The 13,432-nt window shown below is 36.0% G+C and overlaps 1 protein-coding gene across 1 annotated transcript; it reads right to left on the bottom strand.

The window, feature by feature from the left end:
* Nucleotides 1–229: 229 nt before the first annotated feature.
* Nucleotides 230–7,857, bottom strand: LOC107663967 (transcription factor PU.1-like). The gene is made up of 6 exons (XM_016454403.1): nucleotides 7,472–7,857; nucleotides 6,837–6,929; nucleotides 6,658–6,739; nucleotides 4,883–5,076; nucleotides 1,314–1,482; nucleotides 230–908 (listed from the first exon to the last, which is right to left on the bottom strand). The coding sequence occupies exons 1-6, from the start codon at nucleotides 7,511–7,513 to the stop codon at nucleotides 595–597; spliced, it is 894 nt and encodes a 297-aa protein (XP_016309889.1). The 5' UTR covers nucleotides 7,514–7,857; the 3' UTR covers nucleotides 230–594.
* Between the last annotated feature and the right edge of the window lie 5,575 nt (nucleotides 7,858–13,432).

The raw sequence follows: 13,432 nt of genomic DNA, 5'->3' as shown, positions 1-13,432 counted from the left end.
CACAATTAATGTTTATTCGTCATGGTTCTCTAAAGATTTTTCCATTTCTTCAGATGGAATGTAATGTTGAGATAAAGACAGTACAGACATGAGCATAGAATCTGTCTTTCTGCGTGTGTGTGTGTATTACCCAGACGTGACAGAGTTTTCCGTGCTGTGTGAGCCTGTGTCATTAGTTTTCACTTCTGCTTTTTGTATTTTTGTGATTTTTTTTCTTTCCATTATGTGTGGTGGTGAAATTTGCAACTGTCTTTAACTCGAGAATAGCTTTTTGTCTAATTTATAAAAACTACCCACTTTGGTCATTGTATCTGCTCTTTAAATGTGTCCTTCCCCATATGTACACACTATACAGACGTGTGAATGTTGGTCCTGCATCACAAAAGCTACTGAAATTTAAAGGACTTAAAGTTACGTAATTAATGCAAAGGTGAATAATAAAAAAAGTAATGAAAAATATAATCGTCGACTCAATACACAGGGTCATAACTATGGTAAGAGTTCTGGTCCATTTGCTGTTTTCATAGAGGAAAAAGGTTCTCTCTTGTTTTCTCCAAGTCTTTCTCCCTCTTTCTTGCTTTTTTATGCATATGTTTACATGTAAATCTTCCTTTCTGTGTGGCTCTTCCCAAGTATCTCTCCACTGAACTGGTAGGTGAGTTTTTTCTTGATCTTCCTGACTTCTCCCGTCTTGCCATAGTTTCTCAGCGCCCTTGCCATCTTCTGGTAGGTCATCTTCTTGCGGTTTCCCTTCTGTACGCCCCAGCGGTGTGCTAAAGCCTCTTTGTGCTTGGAAGAGAACTGGAATGTTCCTTTTTCTCGGTCAACCCACCAGACACTGTCCTTCATGCCACCATTTCGCAGAAGGTCCAGCAGGAACTGATACAAGCGGATTTTCTTCTTGTTACCTTGAAAAACAAAGGAAATGAACACCAACATCTAGATTCTAGGAGATCTCAAAAGTCAACAGGTTTGCTTCACTTATCCACTTTCCATAGACCACTATGGCCGTGTCCCTTCTGTACGCCCCAGCGGTGTGCTAAAGCCTCTTTGTGCTTGGAAGAGAACTGGAATGTTCCTTTTTCTCGGTCAACCCACCAGACACTGTCCTTCATGTCACCATTTCGCAGAAGGTCCAGCAGGAACTGATACAAGCGGATTTTCTTCTTGTTACCTTGAAAAACAGGAAATGAACACCAACATCTAGATTCTAGGAGATCTCAAAAGTCAGGTTTGCTTCACTTATCCACTTTCCATAGACCACTATGGCCGTGTCCTTATGGGGTGAGACTGGTCTTAGCTTTTGTCCTTACCATGCTCTCCTCCTGTTGTCGATGTAATGTGGTCTCTCATACACTCCTCATCAGACACCTCTAATGGAGGACTGCGACTGACGGGGTCATCATCATCTGAGCTGCGCTGGAGAGGAGACGGCTGTAGACTGTGAGTGTAACACACTGATGGCCGTGGCAAATATGTCATCTGTGAAGACAAAGTATATAATTATCAGAGAGAGAGAGAACATAGAAAATAGAGGTTCCAATTAGAATCAACTAATTAAATTGAATTCTATAACTATTTAACAATATGCTGATCTGAAGATGACGTAAAACTTGAAATGTACATCCTGGCAAAAAGTTACCAGTACATTATCTGTTAAGTTTACAGACTTTTCTCCAGAAGAATATATCAAACACAAACTCTAAATAGCAAGAACCATTTAAGAATCCTTATTTGAAAGGGGGGAATTCTTTATATGTGAGGAAACCATGTCTCTGCAGTCAGCTGGTTTGAAATGTGTCATCTGGAGATTTCAGCCTTGTTCAACATTAACAAAGAGGAACTCTTTGCACTAACACTAACATTGCAGTGAAACTTAAAGCTGCAGAATATTTTGTTTATTTGATAACAGCAAGGGCATCTATAGAATACCATGGATGTATAGTATGTTTCGAGGGAGAGAAAGAAGAAGAAGGAAAACGTTATGAAAGAATTAATTAAATATTAAGAAATGTATTTGAAAAAAACAAACAAAAAAACTCACTTTTTTCAGTTAAACCGCTTCACTGTAAAAAGCCCTTACAAAAACCCAAAGTGTCAAGGATCGTTGCAGTCTCATGCGATTGCGCACACAGTGCTGGGGTAGCAATTTCTTTTGACATGACAGTTGAAAAGGCTGATGACTTGAGGAGCGTGTCCTCACAAACACATGATAGTCATACTATTTTGAAATTTTGGTAACACTTCAGTATAGGGACCAATTCTTTAACTAGTTGCTTATTAGTATGCCTAGTAGCATACTGGCTGTTTATTAGTAGGCTACTTATTCTACATGATTATATTCTGACAGTTGAAAAGGCTGATGACTTGAGGAGCGTGTCCTCACAAACACATGATAGTCATACTATTTTGAAATTTTGGTAACACTTCAGTATAGGGACCAATTCTTACTATTATTAACTAGTTGCTTATTAGTATGCCTAGTAGCATACTGGCTGTTTATTAGTAGGCTACTTATTTTACATGATTATATTCTAATCCCTAATCCTACCCAATACCTACATTTAACAATGACCTAGCTAACTATTAATAAGCAGCAAATTAGGAGTTTACTGAGGCAAATGTCGTAGTTAATTGTTTGTTAATAGCAAGAATTGGACCTTAAAATAAAGTGTTACCGAAACTTCCAAAAAATGAACTAACTAAACAAATCCATTTTTATGTGGATTTGTTACACCTTTATCTTGTGCTGGGCCTCAGAAGTCAGATGGTAGTTGTTGTGCATTTAGGCCCTTAAAGACGTGCCTGTTTTTTAGAATGTATATAATACTTACATCTGCAATTAACACTTTTCAGCGTGATAGAGTGATACTCATCTACTCAGCCAAGAAAGCAGCATTGCTCTCCTCAGGCTTAAATAAAAAAAAAAAAAAAAAAAGCTGTCATTGCTTAGGGTTTGAGGTGTAAATAACTAATCTACAGAATAACTGCTGCTGAATTCACAGAACAGCCCCTTTAGAAATTACCATGGTAACCGCAGTTTCCGCCAAAAATAACAGTTATTGTTGTGGCTTAGCATTAAAATGTGGTTGCTTGGCATTAGTCTCACATCAAAATAATAATAATTAAAAAAAAAACAGTCAACACTGTTTGAAAGAGATTGCATAGCAATTTATTATGGCTTTAGTAGCGGCAGAACTATAATTACCATGGTAAGTTAAATTACTGCAGTCACGGTTTACAATATTTATGGCCAACTTATGGTTTGTGTTAATAAAACCTTTATATTGTTACAAAGATGTATATTTCATTTGAACTTTCTATTCATTCAAAAATTCTGAGAAAAAAAACTTGGTTTTATGGTTTCCACAAAAATATAAAGCAGCACAACTTTTTTCAACATTGACAATAAAAAGAAATGTTTCTTGAGCACTAAATCAGCATATAAGAATGATTTCTAAAGGATCATGTGACACTGACGACTGAAGTAATGGCTCCTGAAAAATCAGCTTTGCCATCATAGAAATATATAAAATTTTTAAACATAATAAAACAGAAAATAATTATTTGAAATTGTAATAATACTTCGCAATATGAATGTTTTACTCTAGTTTTGATTAAATAAATGCAGCCTTGGTGAGCATGAGAGACTTCTTTTAAAACCATCAAAAAAGCTTAGTTATAATAAGATTTTTCTCCAAGCATCATGCAACTGCCAATGAGTCTGAGCCCGTATGACGTGGACGGATCTCTGCTTCCTCCTACAAGGACGTCTACAAAGGAAAAGCTTTCTTTTGCGATAGACTTTATGGTTAGAGTCTGCCTTCAAGAAGAAGTCCAACCAAAGGAAGGGAAATCAATCACTGCATTATGCAAAAGAGATCTTAAATGATCTCTTTCAAAAGGTTCTCTTTGATTTTCCACCCACAGAGAAGTCAATATACACGTATATCCTCTTTTTGTTCAAATATCAGCAAAAACGACACCAAAAGGTTAAGCAAACAGACCTTGTTTTTTTTTTATCAAAGCTGGTGTAGAAGGTTTCTAGAATGTAGCTATTCATTTACATTTACATTTAGCAGACGCTTTTATCCAAAGCGACTTACAATTGGGGAATACATAAAGCGATTCCTCTTAAAGAGGCAAACAGACACAGGAAGTCCTTGTAATACCAAGTTTTAGGCATTGTTCAAATAAGTACAAGCTAGAAAGGGAAGGAATATATATAAAGAGAAAGACAAAGTTTTTTTTTATTTTTTATTATATTCTCTAATTAGCTATTCTCTAATAAACTGCCTAAAACAAACTAATAAAGGTTTAAAATCCCTTATGGTTTAAATATAAATGCTAACATCATATGTATTTTGTGTGTTTGTGTGTGTGCAAGGTCCTGTTCTAACTGTCTTCATGCTGTAACATTTGTGCGCTTGTATGCTAGTGTCACAATAAAGAGTGGTTTTGTTTGTGTAAGTGGGGTTGTTCTGTGTAATGGCAGTTGATGAGTTTGCAGACTGACAGTGTTGAGTTTTGGTCAGGATAAGGTTTAGTTGAGCAATAGCTTGGGCACAGATGCTTTCAACAACCTCCTAACTAGCATCAACACCCACTTGTGTCACGAAGCACCAGATAAATGTAACCAAAAGTTTTTAAACCCAGTTTTATAGAAATACAAGCAAGATTTCGCTGTTCTCAAATGTCTCCTGCACTGTATTCAACAAAATTGTTACTCTCATTACTAATAATGTGACCGGAGCTCACACAGAACTTGTGTAAGGACATCAAAACATGTAAGAAAGTGTTTGCACACGTAAATTGAAAGTGAAAGACATGAAAGTGATGTGGTATTTATTATCAGGTGTTTAATAGATAATGCGGGTCTCACCTGTGTAGGGGGCAAAGTGAGGTGATGCCCAGTCAGGCCTGGGTCAATAAAATGGCCCGACTCAACATCTGGGAAGCGATGCACATTCGATGCATGTAGTGGCTGTACGCTCTGTAGCTCTGTGAAGTGGCTCTCCGGCAGGTTCTCGAAATCCACCGGATGGACATGATGTGTATTATAATCCCAAGTGTGATCTAGAAAAGGACAGTGAAGTGGAAACGGAGAGTCAGCAGAAAGCATCTTTTAACAACCAAAAGTAATATGACAATATGTCACATGCTCTTTGTGTAAGCTGGTACCAGCAACTGATAAATCAACCATGTCACATTATTCTGTCTGTCAATTCAATCGCATGCAAGAAATTACAATTACACTGTAAACCCTGGGACTTTGAGTGTCGCCCTGTTTCCTGTTCACACCACCATTTCCTTTGCAGTTTCTGAATAGCCTCAAGCATGTTGTTTTTTTTTATTGCCATTGTATTTAACCGTTAGATTTTTGATGAAGTCTCATCACATAGAAACAGAGAAAATAATCCACAGCATGTTTTTGTGCATCTGTCACTTAAATGTGTTTTCATTTTCAATAATTTTCCACACATTATCACTGTAAACAATCTAATTTCACGACATTTAAATCATAAAAGTTGTAGTCAAGCTGTATATTACATTTATTGCATTTTCTGGAGAAACATGTACATTCCTCTAGTAAACAGAAATAGCTGTTACATAAATGGTTTGACAAGTCTTGTGAAAAATGTACACGGCACTTCTTTACTGCTATATAACGAAACTCAGAACTGTTTTCAGTTTCCCTGTCATTTAACTTCTTCGAAAATCAGCACATAGTTGTCTGACAAAATGACTGACTAAATAACACCAAGGTCTAACCAAAGGTCACCATAAACTGTATCAAAAATGATTCTCACAGTCCTATACAGTACCGAAACGCAATAACCACCAAAAGTCAGAAACTGCTGCTACTGTTTATCACGCTATTTTAGACGCCTACATAGCTTAATTGCTATATTGTCTCATTTTAGACAGAAGCCCTTGGGAATATTTGTCGTTCTACGTCTGTAGTTTTCTTGCCTGTCAGAAAGAGGCATCTGTTTCCTGCTTTGTGCTAGGTCACTCGCCCGGTTCCACTCGCTCGCTCGCTCTCCTAACGTCCCCTTACAGTTCAGTCCCAGCTGCCCCTGGGTGTGATTTTGATCCGTTAGCTTAATATAACAAGATGCTGTTTACATGGGCCTCTTTAGATGTTGTAACACTTCAAGTGTTTTATTTGCACGGGGTCAGTATTATCTATGAAACTGTTTATATGTAAGAAGACATCTTCAAAAATGCAGGCCATTTAGTCAAAGCACTTTGCTTAATAAATTGTTGGTTTATAAAATCTGATGTATGGGTTTTCATTTTGAGTATTGTTTGATGAATTATTTCTAGATTACTTTTATTTTGGTATCTCTTACCTGTTTTATAATAATGTCATTGGGAAATGAATGGGCAGTAGTGGAGACTGAGAGACAACAGCTATCAACACCATTATTATTATCACTATTGTTTTTTTTTTAAATACATATGTATTTTGTAAGCTTAACTTTGGATAATAATTTAGTTGCATTATTTTATTATCACTTAACAGAAGCCATTTGTGGAATTTTTTTTTTTTTTTAGATTTTCTTAGTTAAAAAAAAAAAACATCGCCTTTTGATTATGTGGATATCATGTAATTTTCAATTACAAGGAATGATGGATAAAATGCAAACTCACCATTCTGACTGTCGTCAATGATATACTGATACTCCATTGGTGGTCGATACATCTCTGATTCAAACATTTCCTCTGTTTGCTGCTAAGCAAATAGATAATAGACAAAGGGTGACCCAGTTTGAATGACTGGAGCCAATACCAAAATAATAATACACTGTACCATATTGGAAAAGCCTCACATCTTTGGTTAAAACTGCCCAGTAATCTTTTTGTACAGACGGTGTCTGTGACATCCAGCCAGTCCAGGTTACTCTCTCTCTACTCTCTTCTTTCTATGTAGAAATTATGATTATTATACAGTTTGGAGAACACTTTATTTTTTCATTAATCATAGCCTGTTACAACAAACATACCACTACATGTTAGCTATAATTAAAGGCATTTATTGATTAGCATTCTGTAATATCTGAATTAACAAAATTGTCAAAGGGTCTCTAATTGATCCACTACACATCAATAAAGATGTTTAGATCCAATACGAGTAGATGAATCTCAACGGACTGACATTTTGAGGTGGTTGGCACAACAATACATGCATCTTGACACTGTTTTACATTCGTAAAAAAAAAAATAAAATACACCAAAAAAAAAAATGTACAAATCATCCTAAAGATATAAAAGACTGATGGATGTCAAACACAAATATTACAAAAAAGAAAAAAGATCCAGCTGTTCATTCGGTTACTAGTATGTCCATGATGGCAAGTCCTCGCAGTGTTGTTTGACACGCTGACAGCAATATAACAAAAAGTGCATTGTCTATTAACAGCAGCGGCATCATATTAGGACCATTTAGTGAATAAAAAATACTCACGGGTTGGATAATGTACCCCTCCATTCTGTACGGATGCAGCATGGGTTCCTCGCAGCCTGACACTCGATCTGCAACTCTGATGCTTTCTCAAGGGCTTTCAAAACTGTCCCCGTACCATTGCTCAACTCTGCTAAATTTCCTCTTACCAAATGAAACCAATGATCTAACTCATGCACCTTATCACGCGGGGGGCCTCAGAGGTATCCAAAGGCCCAAAAAAGAAGCCAACCAGAGATACACTGCAGAGGGCAACCTACCCTGGCAGTGGCCGTAGAAAAGGGACAGAGTTTCTGTTTGTTACTTCTTTATTTTTGGGGTGTGTGGGTAAGTGTGTGCGTATTCGCTGGAGGTTCCTGATTTTAGGGTAATGGCAGGCGGAGATTTTATCTTTGCAGTTAGAATAGGCGTAAAGTGTCACCTCCCCCAATGGCCAATCAGAGACAGCTCAGCTGACCGCTCTTCTTCCTGTCCACCTCCATGGTGCCTGTTGTTCTATAGAAAGTCCTTAATGCGGGATGAAAATACACAAAAATTGGTGCCATTTTCGGAAATGTAATGTTTTATGTAAAAACTTTCCAGACTTTTCTTAATTAAAAAGGCTTCCTATTTTTTTAGAGAATAGATGATTTTTGTCAGGTGAATCCATGAGTAAATAAAGCAAATCTGAGGACAAATATATCACAAATAAAAAATGAAGCCTACCCAATACACTTCAAACTAAACGAACAGACTCATGAATAAACTAGGAAAAGCTAATGTTCACATCTTGGAGTCTGGGCTTCAGCCTCATCATGGCTGCAGACAGAGGACCTCCTAACAGATAAGATGGCTGATGGTATTGCATTTCCTATCTGCATCACTACATGCTGGGACAAGAGATACAACATCCTGAATGACAATGATGAAACATCTTCTATCTTTATCAAACTTTCCACCTGTCTCAAACCTTCTGTCTGCCTTTCTCCTGGTCATACAATTAACGATATCGTTAAAATCACTTACGGAAGACAAAGTTGCATACATAGGCAGTTAACCTAGTCTACAGTGAATGCTTTGAAATAATCAAAAATGTTCAGTGATCTGAATATAGTACATTGTATGAAATGCCATTTAGTCTCCTCACCTACTGTCAAACTTATCACAAAGCTAAGCTGCAGCATGAAGATAAAGATAAAAATGTTATATATAACAAAAGATTGTACTTTTTTGCTTTTATCTTGGTGAGTGTTTGCATGCACGCTTCTTCATTCTAAATTCGGGATACTTTTTAACTGCAAAAGATAGCTTTGGCCCCTTTAAATATAAAAAGCCCACACAATAGTCAGGCAAATCACATGGTAAAAATCCCCCTTTGAGTTTATGTACAATAGTATCTCTGTATGATTCATTTACTGATTCGGTTTGATTCAGTTACTGTTATACAACAAAATTGAGGTACTGTAGCTTGTCATAAAAAAAAAACACCTCAGAACTCTTTCTGCTTTTTCAAGGTGATCCCAAATGATTTATTACTGATTTATTTACAATTATTAGATGGTATTATTAGAAAAAAATAATATTGGGAGAAAATGTATATAACCGCTAAACCCATACATGATTAATCAAATTGTAATATGAATTATCCAACTATATGTTTTGCCATAACTTGTGCCTCTAAATTTAAAGTGTATGTGTCTTTACAAAAAGTGAGAAATTGCAAACATGATCATCCTGTCAACTTACTTGTGGTGACCTATAAGATGACTACTGATATGCTTTTATCACACAGACACTTGCATATATTATGATGATTTTACATTTTTTGCCTCCAAAAAAGGAGTAGTTTCTTTGTTGCCTTTGGTCAAAGATTTAACCTTTGTCAGGTTACTGACAAATAAATTGATAAATTGAATTGAATAATTAAATAAATGGAGTGTAACGATTTAAAATAAGATTGTGTATAACATTAGGTATGCAATAGCTAACGTGAAATTTGCAGCATTTAATACATTTAATATACACTTCCATAAATACAGTATTACTAAATTTATTATAAAAGAACATGAATGAATAACATTAACCTAATAAATAAAATGCTGTAAAAATTGTTAATTGTTGGTCAGTGATACCTATCTAATGTTAAAATCTAGAACCTTATTGTAAAGTGTTACCATGATGTGAACACTGCATATTAATGCTGACTGGCTGATGAAACATTTAACTTTAGTTTAATAATTTATTTTTGTTTAACACAGTATTTCTCTCACTCACTTTCAAACATTAAAATTCATAGAATTGACTCTGGATGCCAGAGAACCAATTAGGTTTGCGAGCAACTTCTTGTTTCTCGCTGCCATCATCTTGTTTGGTGTTGAGGGTGCAAGAAGTTCTTGCATGCACATCAGATTTGAATGGTCAGTACAAGATTAGAATGCTTAATTAATTCATTTCTGGTCTGATTTTCATACAAAGTATGCATATGACTGCAGAAGTATGATAAGATTTATATGAACTAAAAGTTTAGAACTTCTAAGTGCTTTTGAAGCTTAATATTTACAATAATCATCCCTCACAGATGTGTTTCACAGATTTAAAAAAAAATGTTTTGGAACGGTGATTACAGAATTTCCGTTTTGGACATTTTTGTTCCTGCAAATCAGCATTAGATTTTTATTTATACATTAACTTTAGAATATTGTGGAAGCCCTTTTTGTAAAATTACTTTTTGTATACTTCCCAGATACAAACACTAATCACAAAAACTTTCTTTCATCTGTTTAGCATGCACTAAGTACTTTTGGGACTCTTGCATTCAGCATATTGCTGCACTTCTAAATAAAGTTTCAATATTTTCAAACTGCTATTGTATTTGCTTCGTTTCACCACATTTCAAGCTGTCCAAACCACAGAGCTTACTGTGGCCCTGGTTCGACACACAGCTGTCTGCACACCCGGCCAAAACTGATGACTTTCGCTGTTTTCTTCATATATTAATACACACTGCATGTGTCGCAGCTACTTCAGCAGTCTATTTTCTCCAACGCTATTTCAAGAGGTGCACACAAATGTTTAATGCATATGTGAAAATTTCTTTGCTTTTTTGATGAAAACAAAGCAATCTTTTCCAATTTTATATTCAAAGCCCCACGGATGTTTTCTTGTGTAGGGATTTATACTAATTTGAATATGATCGGGCTTTGCATTTTCCACAAATATTTCAACATGGAATTCATTCTCCAATTTGTTACTGGCTCTTCATTAGTGTTTGAGGCATTTGACTATGTTTAGCTCTAGTGCCCTATTCCACCCACACTGCCTTTCCTCATCCACTCAACGTCAGCTCCTTTAGCTCTTGCGTCATTCTCCCTGCCAGTCTTAGCATGGCGCAACTGCGGGAAAGCTGCGAATGTGTTGCTTAAACCTGTACACCCTTCCCAGCATAGTGTAACCGACTGTGTAAAATTCACTTTCACACTGTTCAAAACCTATATGATTTCTTTCTTTCTTTTTAGCCATTTATTTTATTGTGTAAGCAAAATATCTTACTTTGTGTTGCACAGAAGAAAGAAAGAAAGTCATACATCTTGCAGCCATATCACCCTGTAGCCCAAGACTGGTTGCCCCGTTCTGGCGCACTATGGCTGCCGTCGCATCATCCAGGTGGATGCTGCACACTGGTGGTGGTTGAGGAGATTCCCCCCCTTTCATGTAAAAGCGCTTTGAGTACCCAGAAAAGCGCTATATAAATGTAACTAATTATTATTAATTAATTATTATAATTAATTATTATTAATTATACAGGTTTGGAATAATGTGAAGATGAGAAATGATGACTATTCATATCTCATGAAATGCATTTACAGACTATTATGTCTGCTGGAAACATGCTTATGTAAGGCCCTATTATATTCCAGACTGAAAAATAGCAGGTAGAAAGTGAGAGAAATTTCACTTCTCAATTTCAGTGATCTGAATAATGAGATTTTTTGCATCCTTCTCAGCGATGGATGTAGATTATGACCTATAAAACGCAATGTAATTCATTTGTGTATTTACTGCTAGACATATCATGTGTGCAACTGTTGCAGAAATATCCAGGCAAGTCCCTTAACTTTAAATACAACAATTAACCTGAGATAGAGAATGGAGAACTGCAAATGGTTTCAGAGTCAGCAAAAGGAGCACAGTGTTATCAGTGGTAGATAATGAGTCCCTTCTTATTAGTGATAATCTCACCATTTGTTTGAGTTTCTTGTTGGTTGGTAAAGGTCTTACATGTCTTGACTTTAACCAAACCTGTTGTTTGGTTAAACAACACCCTCACACAGACCCACACAAATAAAGCAACCCACTCTGGGTATCAGAGAGAAAAGCAGAAGTAGGAGGCTTCTGTCAGATTCAGTTCCTGTAAAATGCAAGTGAATGGCTTGATGAGGACCTTTAGAGGCCTTAACAAAGTCACTGAGTGAAGCAGACATCTATACAGAAGTATAACTACTTAACCAACTTGTGTTATTTGCATATGCGCAATGTACAATGCATGATCTATTGAGAGGAGAATGAACTTTTGATCTCAGAGGTTTGAATTCTGTGGAAATCTGGAAGATTTTATATATATATATATATATATACAGTATCTCACAGAGGTGAGTACACCCCTCACATTTTTGTAAATATTTATTATATCTTTTATTGTGACAATACTGAAGAAATTACACTTTGCTACAATGTAAAGTAGTGAGTGTACAGCTTGTATAACAGTGTAAATTTGCTGTCCCCTCAAAATAACTCAACACACAGCCATTAATGTCTAAACCGCTGGCCACAAAAGCGAGTACACCATATATATATATATATATACTGTATATATACACACACACACACACTCACAGTGGTGGAACTGTGGCAATGTCTCCAAGATGCTTCAAGAAATCTACCTGCAAAGCTACCTGAAAAACTATGTTCAAGTGCACCTAGGGCAAAAGCTGCTTTAAACACAAAGGATGGTACACACCAAATGTTGATTTAATTTAGTTAATATAAGTTAATTGATAAAGAAAATATATTTATGACATTGTTTGACAGCATCTTTATTTTACAGCATTTTTACACAAGTGCCTAAAACTTTTAACAGTACTGTAGCCTTGCAGGCAGGTCTCTTGAAGCATCTTGGAGAGGTCGCCACAGTTCTTCTGGATTTAGTCTGTCTCAGTTTGTTCTGTTTCTTCATGTCATTCCAGACAGACTGGATGATGATCAGATCAGATCTCTGTGTGGAGCACTGGCTGTTGTCAGATTGCTTGTGCAAACAAAAATCTCACTGGATTATTACAATTAATGGCAAAATGAATGTTTGGAAATGTAATTCGATATTTTTTACTGACACACTACAGCAAAAGATAGAAATAACTGTATATACATATATATATAAAAGAAACTCTTAATGTGTAAAGATTGTAAAGATTAGATATAAATATTTAATTACATTTAATTACATGCCACCTGTAAACCATAATTGTTTTTAGGACTGTTCCACAGGTGCATGTGCAATAATTGTTTAAGGTTCACTGAACCTTTAGAAACTCTATAACAAAACTGAATTAGCTTGAGATGTTACACATACATACATATAGCCCATGAATATGCTAAAATCAAAAGCTCTCATAAATGCTATAGAAAATAAATAGTTAGTAAGTCTAAGGCTACATGAAGATTTCCGAGACAGCCTTATGTTGTACCAGAAAACCTTTGTGGGCACTGAAGAAAAAAATGATTTTGAGCAAAAGAACTCCATCCCCACAGTCAAACGTGGAGGTGGACCAGTCTTGTTATGGAGGTTCTTTGCTGTTGCAGGAAGTGGTCATCGTGAATTCTTTGAAGTATCAGGCTATTTTGGCAAAGACTAGTATGACTGTCCTGCTGGAAAATCCAATGATCATCAAGCTTCTGTCACATGTTTGTTTCTGTTTAGTTCCTGTCTGC

This window comes from Sinocyclocheilus anshuiensis, unplaced genomic scaffold, assembly GCF_001515605.1.
Source record: "Sinocyclocheilus anshuiensis isolate Anshui unplaced genomic scaffold, SAMN03320099.WGS_v1.1 scaffold2129, whole genome shotgun sequence".
Classification (NCBI taxonomy): Eukaryota; Metazoa; Chordata; class Actinopteri; order Cypriniformes; family Cyprinidae; genus Sinocyclocheilus; species Sinocyclocheilus anshuiensis.
Note: the sequence above shows the minus strand (reverse complement) of the source record. Positions and strands in the feature narration are given on the sequence as shown.